Source organism: Trachypithecus francoisi, unplaced genomic scaffold (genome assembly GCF_009764315.1).
Source record: "Trachypithecus francoisi isolate TF-2019V2 unplaced genomic scaffold, Tfra_2.0 Contig00090, whole genome shotgun sequence".
NCBI classification, from domain to species: Eukaryota; Metazoa; Chordata; class Mammalia; order Primates; family Cercopithecidae; genus Trachypithecus; species Trachypithecus francoisi.
Genome location: NW_022680471.1, coordinates 500,072 through 519,164, shown reverse-complemented (window position 1 = coordinate 519,164; position 19,093 = coordinate 500,072). Strand labels below are relative to the sequence as shown.

General features: G+C 55.7%; 1 protein-coding gene across 6 annotated transcripts in view; it reads right to left on the bottom strand.

Annotated features, from left to right (window-relative positions):
* The window catches only part of TRPM2 (transient receptor potential cation channel subfamily M member 2), an 88,019-nt gene that overhangs the window by 56,931 nt on the left and 11,995 nt on the right, over positions 1-19,093 (bottom strand). For all 6 annotated transcript variants that reach the window (XR_004441613.1, XM_033230497.1, XM_033230797.1 and 3 more), the window contains 6 exons: positions 16,376-16,544; positions 14,040-14,220; positions 10,809-10,975; positions 5,767-5,947; positions 4,223-4,284; positions 2,838-3,038 (listed from right to left, as the gene is read on the bottom strand). Coding sequence is in view for 5 of the 6 variants with exons in the window: in XM_033230497.1 (XP_033086388.1) it covers positions 2,838-3,038; positions 4,223-4,284; positions 5,767-5,947; positions 10,809-10,975; positions 14,040-14,220; positions 16,376-16,544 (961 nt within the window). In the remaining variant the exon portion in view is untranslated. The remainder of the gene's footprint in view (positions 1-2,837; positions 3,039-4,222; positions 4,285-5,766; positions 5,948-10,808; positions 10,976-14,039; positions 14,221-16,375; positions 16,545-19,093) is intronic.

Sequence of the window (19,093 nt, the reverse complement as noted above, 5' to 3'; positions counted from 1 at the left end):
CATCCACACACCCACCCATCATCCATCCATCTATCTACCACCCACTATCCATCCATCCATTCATCCATCCATCCATCCATCCATCCACACACCCACCCATCATCCATCCATCTATCTACCACCCACCCACTATTCATCCATCCATCCATCCATCCACACACCCACCCATCATCCATCCATCTATCTACCACCCACCCACTATTCATCCATCCATCCATCCATCCATCCACACACCCACCCATCATCCATCCATCTATCTACCACCCACCCACTATTCATCCATCCATCCATCCATCCATCCACACACCCACCCATCATCCATCCATCTATCTACCACTCACCCACTATTCATCCATCCATCCATCCATCCATCCACACACCCACCCATCATCCATCCATCTATCTACCACCCACCCACTATCCATCCATCCATCCATCCATCCATCCACACACCCACCCATCATCCATCCATCCATCCATCATGGTGTCCCCAGCAGGTATGTCTGCTACAGTTATTCCTCCTTGAAGCACCTTCCCCCTGTGTCCAGGGCAGGCAACTCCACAAACACATCTTCCCATGGCTCCCACTGCTCCCTAGACTGGCCACACTTGGCCTCCACTGCTTCTCTCCTCGTCCCCCGCCTGGCCTCATTGCTTCCACACAGACTCTGCCCTCACCTGGAGGGCTCCTCACACTCCACCTCCATGCCTAAGACCCCAACAGTGCCCCATTCCTCAGGGTCCAGCTTTCGTGACAACTCCAAAACACATCCTGGACTCCCTGGTGAACTCCACCCTCATCCAGCAGCCAAAGGTCTCCGGGTTTTCAGCCCACCCTGTCCTCATACGGTCAAGCAGCTCCCAGCATCTGAGCCCATAAAAGTCTCCTAGCCTTCAGCCCACCCTGTCCTCATACAGTCAAGCAGCTCCCAGCGTCTGAGCCCATAACAGTCTCCTAGCCTTCAGCCCACTCTGTCCACATACGGTAAAGCAGCTCCCAGCGTCTGAGCCCATAACAGTCTCCTAGCCTTCAGCCCACCCTGTCCACATACGGTCAAGCAGCTCCCAGCGTCTGAGCCCATAAAAGTCTCCTAGCCTTCAGCCCACCCTGTCCTTATACAGTAAAGCAGCTCCCAGCATCTGAGCCCATACGAACACCAGGGCCTCGTTTCCTCGTCTGAGTGGAGCACTCAGTACCCCTGCTTGATAGATGAGAAAGGCGAGGCTGAGCAAGGGTGGACAGCTTCTTCCTGGCCACAGCTGTGAGACCTTGCAGGGAGGCCCCAGGGCCCCTCCGACGGGGCCACCCGCCAGCAGCAGCACTCCAGGTTGGGTCTGCAACTCCTCCAGAGTGTAGACGGACGCTCCGAGAAGGCATGTTAAGGGAGCACACTGACCCCAGCTGTGTGGCTCGGCCCCTCCCCACTGAGCAGGAGCCTCAGTGAATGCCGAGCCCCTGCTGAGGCCTGCCGGCTCCGTGGGAAAGCACCACTTTCAGGGCCTTGGCTTGGCTATGGAGAGTGCATTAAAAATAAGCACCTTTCAACAACAGCTGATTAAACTCAGTTCTGAAAATTGCCTGAATAATTTATCAACCAGCAGAGAAAGGGCTCCAGGGCCTGCCTGACAAGTCCCAAGGGCACCGGGAAGGAAGGAAAGCCGCCCTGACGTCGGGAGCTGAGCGGCCGCTCACAGCCGGACCGTGATGTTTTCACAAACTGATCTGACGCTTGCGGCTACATCATGTTATTCTCCTGCCGGGCAAAAACGCTCTCAGAAGACATCCGTGCAGAACGAGGTCACTCTGAGACCATCACAAACCACAGAAGAAAACAAAGTCACTGTGCCACCCACAAATCACCAGTCACGAAAACTGCTTCTAGATGGGCCAACAGGGTGAAGACCTCCACCCAGCCCTTCCGATACCTGTGGCTCCTGAGGGTGCTCGTTTTTAATCCATTCTCCATAGGCCCAACCTGGCCAAATACACGTGTCCTTGTGGCCTGCAGCTAGGGGTCACCACTGCCACAGAGCCCAAATTAAACACAGTGGGAGCCGTGGAAAGTGCATGTCAGCCACTCAGAACCTGGGGATGTCCAGGCTCTGCAGGAACGACACAGACAGAGGGCTCTGCCAGCCCCGGCTTGCTGAGAAACAGAGGATGAAAAGGCCCCAGTGCCAGCCTCTGCAAAGAATCCTCCAGGAACTGAGTCAGGTGACCCTGGAACCAGCAGTTACAGGGAGGGGAGGGACTCTCCACTGGAGCCCGCCCCCCTGGTCAAGGGCTTTGTGAGGTGGTCAGGGCTGACCAACCACAGCCCTTCACAACTGACCCCCTCTGGAGGCTGGGGTCATGGCAGGGGCCACCCAAAATCTACCCCTGGACTGGAGCAATGGCCCTCCTGAGGCCACTCTACCTGCCTCCATTAACTCACCCATGAGGCTAAGAGCTGGACTGACCCTGCGACCCACAGCCATTACTCAGCAGCTGCCCTGCTACCCAACTTGGCTGAGGCCTTCCCAGCGCCTGCCTCCCACCCCTCCAATCCAGCAGACTCTTTTCACAGCACCACTGAGCCTGGCCGTGTTCCTAGCCCGCCCTGGTGTGCTGCCGGTGAGGTTCACACCCTCCGTTCACTTGCTGTCACGGGATCTGACCTCCAGAACCCAGCCAGGAGGTTTGCCACCTGCGCCCTGCCCTCTGCAAATCACTCTGGCACCCGCTCAGACCCAGTGGGTTCTCCGCATCAGTCGTGAGTCCTGGTCCTGCCCACCAGGCTGACAGTGTCTCTGTGAAGCAGCCACGTGCCGGGGACCATCGTGCCCGTCATCCTCACCTTTTTGGTCCACTCGACAATCCTGCTTTCCGTGAAGGTCTCAAACATCTCCTGGAAGAACACGCTCAGTTTCTGCTGGATCAGGGAGACGGTGATGTCCGAGACAGGCAGGTTGGCCACCTGGGCAATGACATCGGCCACACGGCCCGAGCCCTCCACGACCACACAAGGAGTGCCGTTGGTGGTGGCGTTGTAGATGGTCTGCAAGGCAGGCAGGGGCGTGAGCCCGGGACTGGGTCCTCGCCTCGCTCCAGTGCTTTCTGAATGGAGAATTCTCCAAGGCCAGCTAAGGGAAGGGCTGGCTAACGCTACTCCAAGATCCATTGAAAGCACTTATCACTTTGGTGGCGTCCCCTGCTCTGGGGGAAGAGGGAGCTGCCCCAACACACTGGGGGCTGCACACCTGGCGCCTCTCAGGCCTCAGCACCAGCAGAATCAAAGGCTCTCAGCATTTTTGCCTATGGATCTGCAGACGTGAGGACCTCGTAGCAAAGGGGACGCTGCATGGACCTGGAGTTACCAACCTCATAAAAGCCCACGGTAAGAGCAGGGCAATGAGGAGGACCCCTGGGCTCCAGCGGGTGCTGGACTTTGGAAAGGGACTGGCCACAAAGCCATCTGGCAGGAGGGACCCTGCCATGTGTATGAGCATCTGCCTGGGGTAAAGAGGCGGGTGTAGCCGCCCCAGCAGGAGAGCCGTGAAGGGTACTTGGCATGCGTAGGGAGTGAGGACCCAGTACTCTATGGATTCCTGTCCAGCCTTAAGCCCCCAAGGCTCTGTTTTGATCTCCTGCCATCATGAAACATAAATGGGACACTGCCTGTGATTCCATCCTTCACAAAAGCCATACTCTTGGTCCAGATCCGCAGGCTCGCCTCGCACCTTGCACGCCACAAAGCGGTTAGGATGCGCGTCAGGAAGGCAGGCCAGCAGAGCAGCGCATTCAAGCCGCATGCCAAATCTGCAGTCACCAGATCTGGTGGCACCACAGATCTGGGATGGGGACCGTGGCCCTGTACTTTGAAAAATGCTTCCTGGAGGAATCTTGGGGGCAGAAACTCCCCAGCCTCCCCAGCAGGTCCCGGGAGCAGAGGCTCCCCACTCACTCCAGGCCCTGGGAACCCATCCTTTCCTTCCACGCCAGTCAATGGCCTGGTCACAGCCAAGCCCAGCTTCCTCCCCCAGGCACCTTCCTCCGACCCGTCCTCTGCCCACCCGGAAGCAGCCCTGTCACAGGATAGATGCTCTTTCTCGTCTCCTGGTGGGCAAGCTCATGGATCTCTCTTGCCAACAGTCTCGAGTGCTGAGACAAGCACTTTCAGACAGTCATCTACCTGCAGCGGGACGGGCCCACACAAACCCCCTCCCACCCAGCCATGCTCACCTGCAACGTGCCCGGGCCGCCCTCCAGCACCACACACACGATGGGGATCTTGATGGCCACACCTAGAAAAAGCACAGAGCCGAGTGAGGGGACAGAGGTAGGGGGCAAGACCCTGCACTGGGGCACTCTCCCCTGCCCCCTGCCAGCTCCAGCCTAACCACACACTGAAGCACCTGCTGGGAAGCCTCTTGCCAGTGCTGAGTTGAAGGTCAAAGCTCCACATTACCAGGGGACCTGCCTGTTCCACATCGATGAGAGACTCCAGAGCCCCCTGCCGCCCACACCTCCCCACTCGCTTGCATCCCATCCACCCCTCCTTGCTTTCTTGGGAGGGAGGGAAGGAGGGAGGGAGAGACAATCAGAGCTGACGCCCCAAGCAGGTGGGCATAACCTGTCACGTGTAGGTGGGAGCAGGACACGACATGTCCATCCTTTGTCCATCTGCCCGGCCCCACCCTGAACTTCATCCAGCCCAACAGCAGGGGAGCCTGAAAAGGACTTAGCAACCCTTTTCTCCAGGCAGCAAACTCTGTCTATGAGACCTCATGGGCCCATCGTCTTCACATACTCACCCACACATCCCACCCTGGGTGTCCTAGTCAAGCAGGGTTCTCAAAGCGGGGTCCCTGAACCTCAACATCACCCCCACCAGGGAACGTGCACCTAATGCAAGTTCTCAGCCCACCTGGAGCTGCTGAGTCAGACCCTGGGGCCGGGGCCCAAGCACTGGTGAGGAGCCCTCCAGGGGAGTCTGCTGCACAAGGAAGCTTGCAAGGGACCCCAGCCCACCCGGGCACAGGCCAGACACCTCCCATTCACCATCTCCTCTTTGAGCCCTCCTCGAGTGACGTGCAAAACCCCGCACTTGACCTCCCGATGTCCTCAAACCCATCCCATCCCACCTATGAGGAAAAAGGTGTCAAATCCTAAGTTTTGACTGTCGTACATTCTGATTTCTGAACCTGAGACCAGACCATGATCACGGTTTAAAATAATTGTAGGGCCAGGCACAGTGGTTCAAGCTTTGTAATCCCAGCACTTTGGGAAGGTGGTGGGAGGATCCCTTGAGCCCAGAAGTTCGAGGCTACAGTGAGCTGAGATCACACCATTGCGCACCAGACCCTGTCTCAAAAAAAAAAAAAAAAAAAGTAGGCTGGCCTATTACCTGCGAGCACACAGGCTGTGAGCTGCCAGCCCCCCCGACCGCCCTCCCACTGGCTGAAACGGGCAAGAGTAGATGATCCTCCTGGAACAAAGTATAAAGAGACATGGGATAGAAACCCAGGTGTGTTCTGAGGATGCTCCAAGCGCCGCCAACATCCTGGTTGTGACCAGCTGTACCTGACACTCTGACCAGCCCCCTGTGCTGTCTACCGAGCGCCACGAACGTCCTGGTCATGACCAGCTGTACCTGACGCTCTGACCGGCCCACCGTGCTCTCTGCTGAGTGCCATATCTGTTGAATGTCCTTGACCAGCTATACTCGACACTGACAAGCCCACTGTGCTCTCTGCCCAAGCACCCTCAAAAGCAAGCTCCCCTACCTCCTCTTTCCTTGGTCTGCTCTGATATGAACTTCTCCAGCCTGGTCCTCAGAGGAATCTCCACCCCATACTGGCCGTGGGTCCCGTCGTCCACGAGGATGAAGTGAGAGTGGTTGCTGTCTAGGCAGGTCAGGTTCCCTTGGCCGTCCTCATCCAGTATGTACTCAGCAGGGAAGCTGCCCTGGAATGGCCAGGAAGCGTCAGACACAGCTTCTGGAAAGCTCTGCCTCTCTAACGTGAGCAGGCTGAACACCGGCCCTAAGAGAGACCAGGTCCCCGTCCCTGGAATCTGTGGATGTGGCCTTATTGGAGAAAGTGACTTTGCAGATGTGATCAAAACATGAGAAGATTAACCTGGATGATCTGAGTGGGCCCAAAATACCATCACAGGTGTCCTTATAGGAGAGAGGTGGCGGGAGACACACGTAGGAGAGCAGGATGCAGGACCACAGAGGCAGGGACGAGCGGCACAGCCACAGGTGGAGAAAGCCGGAGCCCCCAGAAGTAGAGAAGGCAGGGAAACAGGCCCTCCTCCCAGGCCTCAGGAGGGGTGTGACCCTGACTTCAGAGTTCTGTCCTCCAGACACATGAGAAACCACAATGCTGCCGTTTCAGGCTTGTGGCCATTTGTTACAGCAGCTACAGGAAACAGATACAGGTCTGGAGTGAGGAAGTGGAGTGCTGCTGTAACAAACACCTAAAAATGTGGAAGTGGCACTGAAACTGGCAATGGGGAGAAGATGGCAGGATTTTGAAGCACCATGAATAGAAAACGTCTCAATGTCCTTGAAGAGACTATTGGTGGGAACACGGTGTTAAAAGCCTTGCAGAGATGGGCACGGTGGCTTACACCTCTAATCCCAGCACTTTGGGAGGCCGAGGTGGATCACCTGAGCCCCAGAGTTCGAGACCAGCCTGGACAACATGGCAGATCTCATGTCTACAAAAATAAGAAAAATTAGCCGGGCATGGTGGTGCGCACCTGAAGTCCCAGCTACTTGGGAGGCTGAGGTGGGAAGATCACTTGAGTCCAAGGGACTCCAGGCTGAGGATCGCACCAACGCACCCCAGCCTGGGCAACAGTGAGACCCTGTCTCAGAAAAAAAAAAGCAACTTGCAGTAAGGGCTCCGAAGGAAGTGAGGAGCAGGGCAGGGAGGGTTTTGTTACCTTAGAGCAGGGGTCCCCACCCTCGGGCCATGGACTTGTAATGGTCTGTGGCCTGTGAGGAGCTGGGCTGCACACAGCAGGAGGTGGGTGGCGGGTGAGCGAGCGAAGCTTCATCCCTATTTACAGCCGCTCCCTATCGTGTGTGTGACTGCCCGAGCTCCACCTCCTGTCAGATCCGCGGCACTAGATTTTCATGGGAATACTAACCTTACTGTGAACTGTGCGTGCGAGGGACCTAGGTGGCATGTCCCTCTGAAAATCTAATGCCTGATGATCTGTCACTGTTCCCCATGACCCCCAGATGATGAGAGCATCTAGCTGCAGGAAAACAAGCTCAGGACTCCCACTGATCCTACATGATGGTGAGTTGTATGATTACTTCATTACATATCACAATGTAATAATAGAAATAAAGTGCACAATAAACATAACGTGCTTGAATCATCCCCAAACCAACCACTCACCACCCCGCCCCCATCTGTGCAAAAATCATCTTCCATGAAACCAGTCCCTGGTGTCAAAAAGTTGGTGACCGCTGCCTTAGAAAATACATACATGGGCCAGGCATGGTGGCTAACACCTGGAATCCCAGCACTTTGGAGGGCTGAGGCAGGCAGATCACAAGGTCAGGAGTTCAAGATCAGCCTGGCCAACATAGTGAAATCCTGTCTCTAGTAAAAAAACAAAAATTAGCTGGGCGTGGTGGTAGGTGCCTGTAGTCCCAGCTACTCGGGAGGCTGAAGCAGGAGAATCGCTTGAACCCGGGAGGCAGAGCTTGCAGTGAGCTGAGATTGTGCCACTGCACTCCAGCCTGGGCGACAGAGTGAGACTCTGTCTCCAAAAAAAAAAAAAAAAAAGAGAGAGAGAGGGCCAAGGGTGTGTCTGCACAATCCCCTGCTAGTGACGAAGAGACTAGCGCAAGGAGACTGCGATTCACTCAACCATCTCAGAAAACAGGAGTGGAGGCGGCATCACAGGAAAGGTCAGCAGAGCCCTTTTGGTCTACTGGCAGAAATTCCTATGGCGTTCAAAGGAGGCACACAAGGTTTTCACAGATGTTACACCAACAACAACACTGCAAATTTGGACTGAAAGGGACAGAGGTGGGATAAAATGAAAGGTCATCAGACTCCTTGAAATCTTCTAGCAGGAAGTAACCTATAGCCTTCCGAGAAAAGGCTCGTTCTGAAGGCAGAGCTGTGGACACAGAGCTGGGGGGGCTGCCCAAGCCACAGAGGAGTCTCCCCGGTCTTACCACCTAGTGCGCTCCCCCTGCTGGGTTTTGGAATTGCCTGGGGCTGGTGATGCCTTCGTTCCTCCCGTGTTCCCCCTTTGGGAATGAGAGTGTCTACAGCTGTAATGCTATACCTGCCCTTCCCTGCTCTTCCCTTGTATTTTGGAGACAGGGGACTTGTCTCCTCTCACGGGTGCACACACGAAGAGAAAATCTGCTCCAGGATTGGTCAGACCCAGAGTCTTCAGCATCTCTGACTTAAATGATGACATTTGGGACTTTTGAGCTGATATTGTTTTTTGTTTTGTTTTGCTTGAGATGGTGTCTCGCTCTGTCACCCAGGCTGGAGTGCAGTGGCACAATCTCGCTGCCACCTCCGCCTCTCGGGTTCAAGCGATTCTCCTGCCTTGGCCTCCCAGTAGCTGGGATTACAGGTGCCCACCACTATGCCTGGCTAATTTTTTGTTGAGACGGGGTTTCTCCATGTTGGCCTGGCTGGTCTCAAGCTCCTGTCCTCAGGTGATCTGCCCACCTTGGCCTCCCAAAGTGCTGAGATGACAGGTGTGAGCCACCGTGCCCGGCCGAGCTCATGATATTTACATGAGATTTTGATCTTGGAGTTTCTGCTGTAACGGGTTGGTAGTTGGAGGGGATCACTTGGTTTGGTTTGGTTTGGACAGAGTCTTGCTCTGTCAGCCCAGCTGGAGTGCAGTGGCGTGATCTTGGCTCACTGCAACCTCCAGCTCCTGGGTTCAAGCAATTCTCCTGCCTCAGCTGGGATTACAGGTGCCTGCCCCTATGCCCAACTAATTTTTGTATTTTTAGTAAAGACAGGGTTTCACCACGTTGGCCAAGCTGGTCTTGAACTCTCGTCCTCAAGTGATCCGCACACCTCAGCCTCCCAAAGTGCTGGGATGACAGGCGTGAGCCCCCACGCCCGGCCAGGATCTGGCAATGGGGTGAACATATTTTGCATGTGGAGTGGACAGGAGTCTGAGGCCAGAGGGAGGACCGCAGTTGGCTGAATCACAGCCACCCAAAGACATCAAGGCCTGCTCATGGACCCAGTAAGTGCTGCTCCTCATTTCCCTGTTTGGAAAAGCATCTTTGCAGATGTCAGTTAAAGATCTTGATATGAAGGCATCACCCTAGATGACCCCAGTGGGACCTCAACACCATCACAAGTGTTCTTATGGGAGACATGGGGAGATTTCACACAGGCACACAGAGGCGGCCACGGGACGCAGAGGCAGAGACTGGAGGGAAGCAGCCACCAGCCAGAGGATGCCCATCAGCACCCAGACGCTGGAGGCAGCAGGAATACTCTTCCCCAGGCCCTGGAGGGAGGTGGCCCTGCTGACATCGATGGCTGGATGATGGCCAAGCGACACGGATTCCAGATCTGATAGACTAAGTTTCTGCTGCTTTAAGCCACCAGGTTTGTGAGCCTGGGTTACAGCAGCCCCCGGAGACAGATCCAAGGCAGGGTGGCAGCGGGGCTGGGACACACACCCTCCGCCGTCCACAGAGAGGGAGTGCAGCTAAGCGGAAGCAGCCACAGTCCCATTCCTCCAACAACGCCAGCAACGGTGGTGTCACGGCAAGTCATGTGAACTCAGCATGGGAAGGAAAGTAAGGAGTGACCTGGGACATCACCCAGCCGCTCCTGGCTTGTTTTACAATTCATAAAAGGAGCAAGCAAAGCCAAACAGCCAGTCCAGTCAGACCCCACCAGACACATTCATGATTCTGACACAAAAGGAAGGTGAAGGCCGGGCTGCGGCTGGCCAGTGCTTGCTGGGAGGTGAAGGCCGGGCTGTGGCTGGCCAGGGCTTGCTGGGCCCTTGTGGGCATCTGGGAGTGTCCCCTGCCCCCCCCAACCCCCGGGAATGGACACACAGTGTCTGTGATGTTGCCAGAGGAGTAAATCACCCCTCGGGGTGACGAGGGAACCTGCTCAGTGAGTCACAGGCCAGTGTTTATGGGCTTTCCTGACCACGCGGATTCAGGGGCACACACGCATTATGCCAGAGTCAGTGTGTCCTTGGAAAATCTGGTTGAATGACTTATTATCTGTCCCAACTCAGGGCTCTGGATTAAAGCAACTGCTTCTCCTGCAGCCAGTTAACCAGAGGCAGGAGTGCTCCATCCTCAACCTTGACAGGGAAGCTGGGGGTGGATCCTGGCTGCTGGGGACCGCAGTACAGTAGGATTCCCAGATGCAGGAGACCTCTGAGTACAGGGACTCAAAGCGCTAAAAGCTCCGGTTCGGGGTCAGATAGCCCTGGCTCAGCCCTGCCCAGCTGCCCGCTGGCCACGCTCCCTCCCTCTGCTGTTAGCGGAGCCCTCATAGCCAGTGACGCTCATGTGGATCCTTCTTACAACCTTGAGGGAGATACCAGAGTCCAGCCAAGTTAGCCATTCATCCAGGTCACCTGGGTCAAGGACGGGGCCAGGAGCTGCGCCCGATCTCCTGAGCGCGCCCGCCGTCCCTGCACACCCCACCTGCTCCCTACAGCGCTCCATCAGACGTCACCCACACCCCGGCCCCTGCGCACTCCGCCTGCCCCCTACAGCGCCCGGTCACACGTCACCCACACCCCTGGTCCTAGGCTCCCCTCCCTAGGGGGCCGCGCTCACCGTGGGATGGATCAGGCCCTCCCGGCGGTGGACGGTGCCCCAGGTGGCGACTCCGATGGTGATGACCTCACCTTCCTTGTAGCTGCTGCTCAGGCTGAAGTCCCGCACCGCCTCACCCACCTGCTTCATGACGCCGGCGTGGGACCCCCCCGTGATGACCCAGGCTCCTGGGGAAGAAGCACGATGGGTAGGCCCCGCAGTACTGAGGGGCACCCTGATACCCCGGAGCCTGACGCCTGAGCCCCTCTAGGCTCAGCGATGCCCGGCCCCCCATCAACACAGAGCCCCTCGCTCAGGGGCTTTTAAACCAGCCTCAGGTGTAAGGAACTGAGGTTCCCACGGCCCTCAGGCAGGGTGGGAACAGGAGCAGGCCCCACCCCTCTCCCTGGTCCCTGCCACCTCCTCTGGCCCCAGACTCAGGATCCCCGTTCTCAGCACGCTCTCTGCATTCTTCTATTTTGCTTTCCTTCTTCCTCCCAGCTTTCAGGACCCAGGTGCGGCAGAGTGCATCCTTGCTCACATCACTCAGCCTGGTCCCTAGGAAGGACTCCCTCCACTTCCCACTCACCGCCTGCTGCCAGAGGTTTGCAGCCAACCCTGTAAGAAACACACCTCCGGCCGGGCACGGTGGCTCACACCTGTAATCCCAACACTTTGGGAGGCCGTGGCAGTCAGATCATCTGAGGTTGGGAGTTCGAGACCAGCCTGACCAACATGGAGAAACCCCATCTCTACTAAAAATACAAAATTAGCCTAGTGTGGTGGCGCATGCCCGTAATCCCAGCCACTCGGGAGGCTGAGGCAGGAGAATCACTTGAACCCAGGAGGCAGAGGTTGCAGTGAGCCAAGATTGCGCCACTGCCCTCCAGCCTGGGCAGTAAGAGTGAAACTCCATCTCAAAACAAAAAGGAAACACTCCTCCCATCCCACGTCTGGTCTGACCCAGTGTCGTGAGCTGGCGGCAGCTTTGCCTGAGAGCAGGAGGTCCCCAGGTGTCTGCTCGCCTGGCCTGCCCTGGGGTGAGAAGCACAGGTGAGGCCACGGTTGCTGCCCCACAGCCTCCCCTTGAGGCACCAGCGAAAGTCACATTTGTTCGTTTTTGGGATTTGTCCCTGGTGCAATGCTGCCATACCAAAGGCTGGGTCACAGTGTCACCATAAAAATAACAACTGGGCCAGGCGCAGTGGCTCATGTCTGTAATCCCAGCACTTTGGGAGGCCAAGGTGGGCAGATCACCTGAGGTCAGGAGTTTGAGACCAGCCTGACCAACATGGTGAAACCCCGTCTCTACTAAAAAGGCAAAAATTAGCTGGGCGTGGTAGCACGTGCCTGCAGTCCCAGCTCCTTAGGAGGCTGAGGCAGGAGAATTGCTTGAGCTCAGGAGGCAGAGGTTGCAGTGAGCTGAGATTGCGCCACCACCAGTGCACTCCAGCCTGGGCGACGGAGCAAGACGCAAGACTCCGTCTCCAAAAAAAAAAAAAAAAAAACAGCCAATCAGCCAGGCACGGTGGCTCATGCCTGTTATCCCAGCACTTTGGGAGGTCAAGGCAGGAAGATTGCTTGAGCCCAGGAGTTCAAGATCAGCCTGGACAACATAGACCTTCTCTCTACAAAAATTAGCCTGGCATGGTGGCATATGCCTCTAGTCCCAGCAACTCGGGAGGCAGGGGCAGGAGGACCACCTGAGCCCAAGAGGTCTAGGCTACAGTAAGCTGAAATCGTGCTGCTGCACTCCAGCCTGGGGAACAGAGCAAGACCCTGTCTCAAAACTAAATGGATGGAGATGGAGATGGAGATGGAGATGGAGATGGAGATGATGGAGATGATGGAGATGGAGATGATGGAGATGGAGATAACAGTTGAAAAGCTGGTACTAGCTTTGGGCCAGGACGCAGACGGCAAGGTCACTGATATTGAAAGCTAAAAAAAGGCCGGGCGTGGTGGCTCAAGCCTGTAATCCCAGCACTTTGGGAGGCCGAGGTGGGCGGATCACAAGGTCAGGAGATCGAGACCATCCTGGCTAACATGGTGAAACCCCGTCTCTACTAAAAAATACAAAAAACTAGCTGGGCGAGGTGGCGGGCGCCTGTAGTCCCAGCTACTCGGGAGGCTGAGGCAGGAGAATGGCATGAACCCGGGAGGCAGAGCTTGCAGTGAGCTGAGATCTGGCCAGTGCACTCCAGCTTGGGTGACAGAGCGAGACTCCGTCTCAAAAAAAAAAAAAGAAAGCTAAAAAAAATGCAACATCAAGACCCGGAGCAGGTGAAACCTGAAGAAATCCATGGCATTATTTGAGAGGGCAAAGCATCAGAAAGCGCTTGTGGGACAGTGACCTGCATTAAACCTAGTCCCACGTGACCAGACTGAGAAAAGGTCTGGTCATTTTACAAGCAGGGCTGTGGGGCTCACAGGTCAAAAGATGCAGGCATGCCTCACGGTCACCAGGCAGACAATGAAACCGAGGACTCTGTGAGCCACGCAGGCCAAGTCAGGCTCAGTTACGACTCCACTTGGAGGCAAAGACCATACCCCAGGAAAAGCGGGGTGACTCCAGGCCCATCTGGACCCAACATTGCCAAGTCATCACCTCAGGGCCTCACTATTCACCCAGTCCCCTCCAGAGAGGCCCAGGGAGCCTCAAGGACTTGGGGTTCCCTCCCCAATGGAATCAGGGTAGGGCGGGGCACCAGGTCACGGCCCCTGGGATCTCACACCATCCACCAGGACTGGGTCCCTGCCTGACTCTCAATGGTGATGCAAATTTGGGAGGTGATTTGACTCCAACCAGGCAGTTGCCTCAAGTGAAAAGATGGAAATAATAATGCTCCTTGCCTGATGCTGATGGAAAAAAGTGATAATGGAAAATGTGATGACCGGGAACTCTCGCTGGCCCCCTACAACTGTCCCGCAACGCTGGCCCCAGCCGTGCACCCAGACCACCGAGGTTCCCAGGCCACTGAGGTTTTCATCTCTGCTTGGCCCTGGGCACCAGCGGGGCCACACACTGAGCCATCTCCAGCCCACGGGCAAGCCAGGGGCAGCGCCGGGCGTCAGGGAGCAGCTGTGCCCAGGTGAGGGGTGCACGGGTCCGACTCCGGCTGGGGCACGGCCTTGGTGGCTTCCAGGGACGTTTTGGGTCCTGATGGCCCTGACTGCCCTGGCACAGCCTCCACAGCGCACCCCACGCCACCCACCCGCCGGGGCCTTGTGTCCCTCTAGCCTCTGAGTTACCTGTGGTCTGAGCCACCTTGACCAGGCCCCTGCGGAAAATGCTCTTCAGCCGCGGCTTCATGTTGAAGTTCTTGGCCCCCCCGGTCACTGAGATCAGGAGGTTGGGGACGTCCAGCCCCCAGTGCTGGGTCATGAGGTGGTAGATCGTGCTGGAGGGTGTGTCCTGGGAGACTCTAACATACTGCGGGACAGGGAAGACGGCGGAGAGAACCCGTGTATCAGTGGGCAGGGACAGCACCGACCCACACAGGCCACATGGAGAGGCCCCAGTGGGCGGCAGACACCGCACACCCTTCCAGCTCAGACCCAGTAAAGGGGTCCCCGTGTGGGCAAGGCACGAATCATGAGAGAAGAGGGAGGCAGAGAGGCCCAAGCCAGGAGCAACAGGCCATCCCTTGGGGACCAGACCCGCCCTCAGCAAACCTCCCCCGGCCCTCGTGCCCCCACAGCACCCACTTTTTCCTCTTCCTCTCAATTTTGGGAGCGCCTCTCAGACATGCACCAGCACAGACTCCAATTCCCGCCCTAGCGCCTGGGCCCCGCCTTCCCAGGGTCTAATCATCTCCTGCACTGGGGTCTCTGCCCTCCTGTCCTTGTGCGCCCAGCACTGCCCCCTCTCCTGTCCCCTTTCCTGTCCCCTCTGCTCTGTGACCCCTGTGCCCTGGCCCATCCTGGGGATTCAGGGGACCCAGCTTCCTGTGCCTCCCGTCTGAACATGGTTCTCCCAGGCTCTGTCGTCACTCTGGCCCCTCATGCTCCAGGAGACCCTCACAAGTACACAGTGGACTTTCCCTGTTCCACTAGGTGGGCCGTGTCTGAAGAGACCCAGCCGGGACCGCAACCCCACCAGGATTGGCCCACCAGAGACACAAAGGTGATGGGTGAAATCCAGAAATGCCATGAGGTGCCCTTAAAACAAACATGTGGTAGCATTGTCACTAAAGAAGGTCCAGTTAACCCACAACCACGGTGCCTGTCACCATCAGAACATGGGCCCCACCGGGTCCACCAAGCATCTGGAGGTGCTGGTCTCCCTGGGAGGAGCAGGGCTGTGGCCTGCATGGTGGACGCTCCCGGGCTTCGAGGCAGACCTGCTGCACCACGGGGTCTGTGTCCCAGCTGTCACTCACCGTCAGGCCACAGGCGTTTTTCCCTCACACTACCTGCCCCTGTCGGGAGTTGCAGGGCTGGGAGAAGCCGGGGGATAGGGGAGGGATGCAGCCAGAACTCCAGGCTCAGACGCAGCTGGACTCAAACCCACCACTGGCACTGCCACCATGGCCTTGGGCAACAGGTGGGGTCTGCCCATATCTCAATCCCTCATCTGAAACCCGACAACGAGACTGTTCCCATAACCACAGAGCCGAGGGGCCCAGGGGCCTGGAGAACACCCACATGTGATGGTGACACAGGGTGGCTCAGGGGCTGGGCCAGCCAGGAAACCTGGGGCCGCAAGACCCCATCTCCGAGACCTGCCCCCCCCAACCCCTTTGGTCACCTCATGGCATCATCACACAATCGAGTGGACAGGTCACACTCGGCGGGTACCAGATTCAGGGCTCCAGACCCCAGCACAGAGATTAGTGCCACCCCCTCCCAGGACAGTGGCACCCAATCGCTGTCTCAGAACCCTCCAGAAGGCTGGTGAACACACAAGGGGCCGAGTCTCTGACTCCACAGGCCTGGGATGGGGCCTGAGAATTGGTCAGAGATGGCTGGTCCTCCAGGGACCACAGTGAAGTTGTGCATGAGAGAACCCAGCCCTGCGCCTGGGCCTCCCTCCAGCAGTCTGCACCCTCACAGTGCTCTCCTGCAGGCCAGGCTCAGCCTGGATCATGCTGTGCCTGGCCCAGCCTCCTCGCAAAGACTCTCGCCTTTGCTTCCAGACTTGCCATATGGTCTCCCTGCCATCCTGGGCCCCTTCCTCCTGCTTTCCCCTCCCTCTCCACACCCTTCCTGCCATTCCCCAAGCACACCCTGAGTGTGTCTGTGTCCTGCACCCCTCTCCTTCCTCCCTACTCGCCCCCAGGCCCTGACAAATGCTACCCAGGGCCACCCAGCCAGAATTCACTCACCACTCCCGGCTTGCACCCTCCTAGAAAGCTCACTGTGCCCCACACTGCTTTGCAGATGACCAAGCACTCCGAGAGTGGGATGCATCTCTCGCTTGCCTTGCAGAGCCCTCCCCACCTCCTCCTTTGCTGTGCAATGGGCTCTATGCACCCTGGATCTTTGCCAGCCTCCTGCTCTTGCCCCAGGAAATGCCAACCACCACGTGTCACTGTGGGGCCATGCAGCTCTGCCCACAATTCAGAGCAAGAGTGATGGAAACCAACCTTCTTCACCTCCCGGCTCAGGCCCGTGAAGACGACGTCACCGAAGGCATCTGTTGGCATCTCATGGACATGTTTCTTGGGGTCCCACTGTGTGCCCTGGGAGGTGTCGGGCTTGGTAGCCTCCTCCAGGTGCCGCTCACGCGTGTAGCCACACTGGCACACCACCTTCCTGCAAACACACAGCACCAGTCACCCCGGGAGTGCGGCGCCCTTCCTGCTCCCTGTGGAGGCATCGGAGGAGGTCCAGTGGAAAGCCGCAACCTTCCCCCACCCAGCAAAAACAAGGCACCTGCCCCTTCCAGCCATGGGGGAGGCAGCAGAGGACTAATGGTGGGCTGGAACTCTTCTCACCCTCAGCAGTAACAAGAAGCCTCCCCAGGAAGTGTCAGTGGATCGGTGGAGGCTGCAGGGGGCTTTGACTTCACCCTTCATGGGGCATTGACAGGGGAGGACTCCTTCCTTCACCATAGACATGTCAAGGGGACCAGCTAAAACTCAAGATCTTGAGTCTCTTAACACAAAATCTAAACTATCAAGGTTTCAATCAAACATCATTAGTTGTACCAAGAGCCAGGAAAATCTCAACCAGGATGAGAAAAGACAGCTAACAGCCACCAACACCAAGATGACACAGATGTTAGAGTTATCTGAAAATGATTTTAAAGCAGCCACCTTAGAAATGCTTCAACAAGCAATCATGAACATGCTCAAAACAAATGAAAAAACATACATTTCCAGTAAAGAAAGAGAAGATATACCAAATGCAAATTTTAGAACTGAAAAATGCAGTAACTGAAATAAAAACTCAATGGATGGACCCAACAGCAGGATGGAGGAGACAGAGGAAAGAAGCCAGAAGCAGGAAGACGGAACAGTAGAAATTGCCCAGTAAGAACAACAGAGAGAAAACAAACAAACAACAACAACAAAGTAAACAGAACCTCTGGGACCTGCAGCACTGTAACAAAAGATCATACATTCCTGTTCAGAATTCCCGAAGGAAAAGAAAAAAACAGTGATCCTGAAAATGTATGTAAAGAAGTAATGGTCAAAATTTCCCATATTTGACAAAAAAAGACATAAACCTACACACTCCACAATCTGAGTGAACAGCAGACAGGATAAACCCAAAGAGATACATGCCAAGACACATAACAGTTAAACTTCCGAAAACTAAAAACAAATAAAAAATCTTAGAAGCGACCAGGTGCAGTGGCTCACACCTATAATCCCAGCCCTTTGGGAAGCCGAGGTGAGTGCATCACGAGGTCAGGAGTTCGAGACCAACATGGCCAACATGGTGAAACCCTGTCTCTACTAAAATCCAAAACCTTAGCTGGGCATGGTGGCGGCTGCCTGTAATCCCAGCCACTCGGGAGGCTGAGGCAGGAGAATCGATTGAACCCAGGTGGTAGAGGTTGCGGTGAGCCAAGATCGGGCCACTGCACTCCAGCCTGGGCAACAGTGGGAGACTCCTTCTCAAAAAAAAAAAAAAAAAAAGGCCGGGCGCGGTGGCTCAAGCCTGTAATCCCAGCACTTTGGGAGGCCGAGACGGGCGGATCACAAGGTCAGGAGATCGAGACCATTCTGGCTAACACGGTGAAACCCCGTCTCTACTAAAAAATACAGAAAACTAGCCGGGCGAGGTGGCGGCGCCTGTAGTCCCAGCTACTCGGGAGGCTGAGGCAGGAGAATGGCGGGAACCCGGGAGGCGGAGCTTGCAGTGAGCTGAGATCCGGCCACTGCACTCCAGCCTGGGCGACAGAGCGAAACTCCGTCTCAAAAAAAAAAAAAAAAAAAAACACCTCAGAAATGACAGGAAGTTGGGACCTTCTTAATTGAAGGAAGGCTAGGGAATTTGTCACCAACAGACACACCCTAAAAGAATGGCTAAAGGACGTTCTCTAAACAGAAAGGAAACAAGAAAAGAAGGAATTTTGGAATATCGGAAAGGAAGAAAGAATAACAAAAAGAGTAACCTCTTGAATATCCTAACTGATTTTTTTTTTTTTTTTTTTTTTTTTTTTTTTTTTTTTGAGACGGAGTCTCGCTCTGCCGCCCAGGCTGGAGTGCAGTGGCCGGATCTCAGCTCACTACAAGCTCCGCCTCCCGGGTTCACGCCATTCTCCTGCCTCAGCCTCCAGAGTAGCTGGGACTACAGGCGCCCGCCACCTCGCCCGGCTAGTTTTTTGTATTTTTTTAGTAGAGACGGGGTTTCACCGTGTTAGCCAGGATGGTCTCGATCTCCTGACCTCGTGATCCGCCCGTCTCGGCCTCCCAAAGTGCTGGGATTACAGGCTTGAGCCATGATTTTTGACGGCTAAAGCAAAAATTATAACACTATCTGACATGGTTTTCAATACATGTAGAAGAAATATTTTAAGCAATTATAGATTAAGAAGGGGACACAGATGTAAAAGGAGATGTTTCTATACTTCACTCAAACTGGTAAAATGTCAACATCAGTAGATTGCAATAAGCTATATTATATAATACACTATCTAGAGCAACCCCTCTTTAAAAAAAAAAGTGATATAAGAAGATACACTCAAAAATAGCATGGTGTAAGCAGTGGCTCACGCCTGTAATCCCAACACTTTGGGAGGCCAAGGTGAGCAGACTGCTTGAGCTCAGGAGTTTGAGACCAGCCTGGGCAACATGGCAAAACCTTGCCTCTACCAAAAATACAAAAATTAACCGGGCATGGTGGTGCATGAC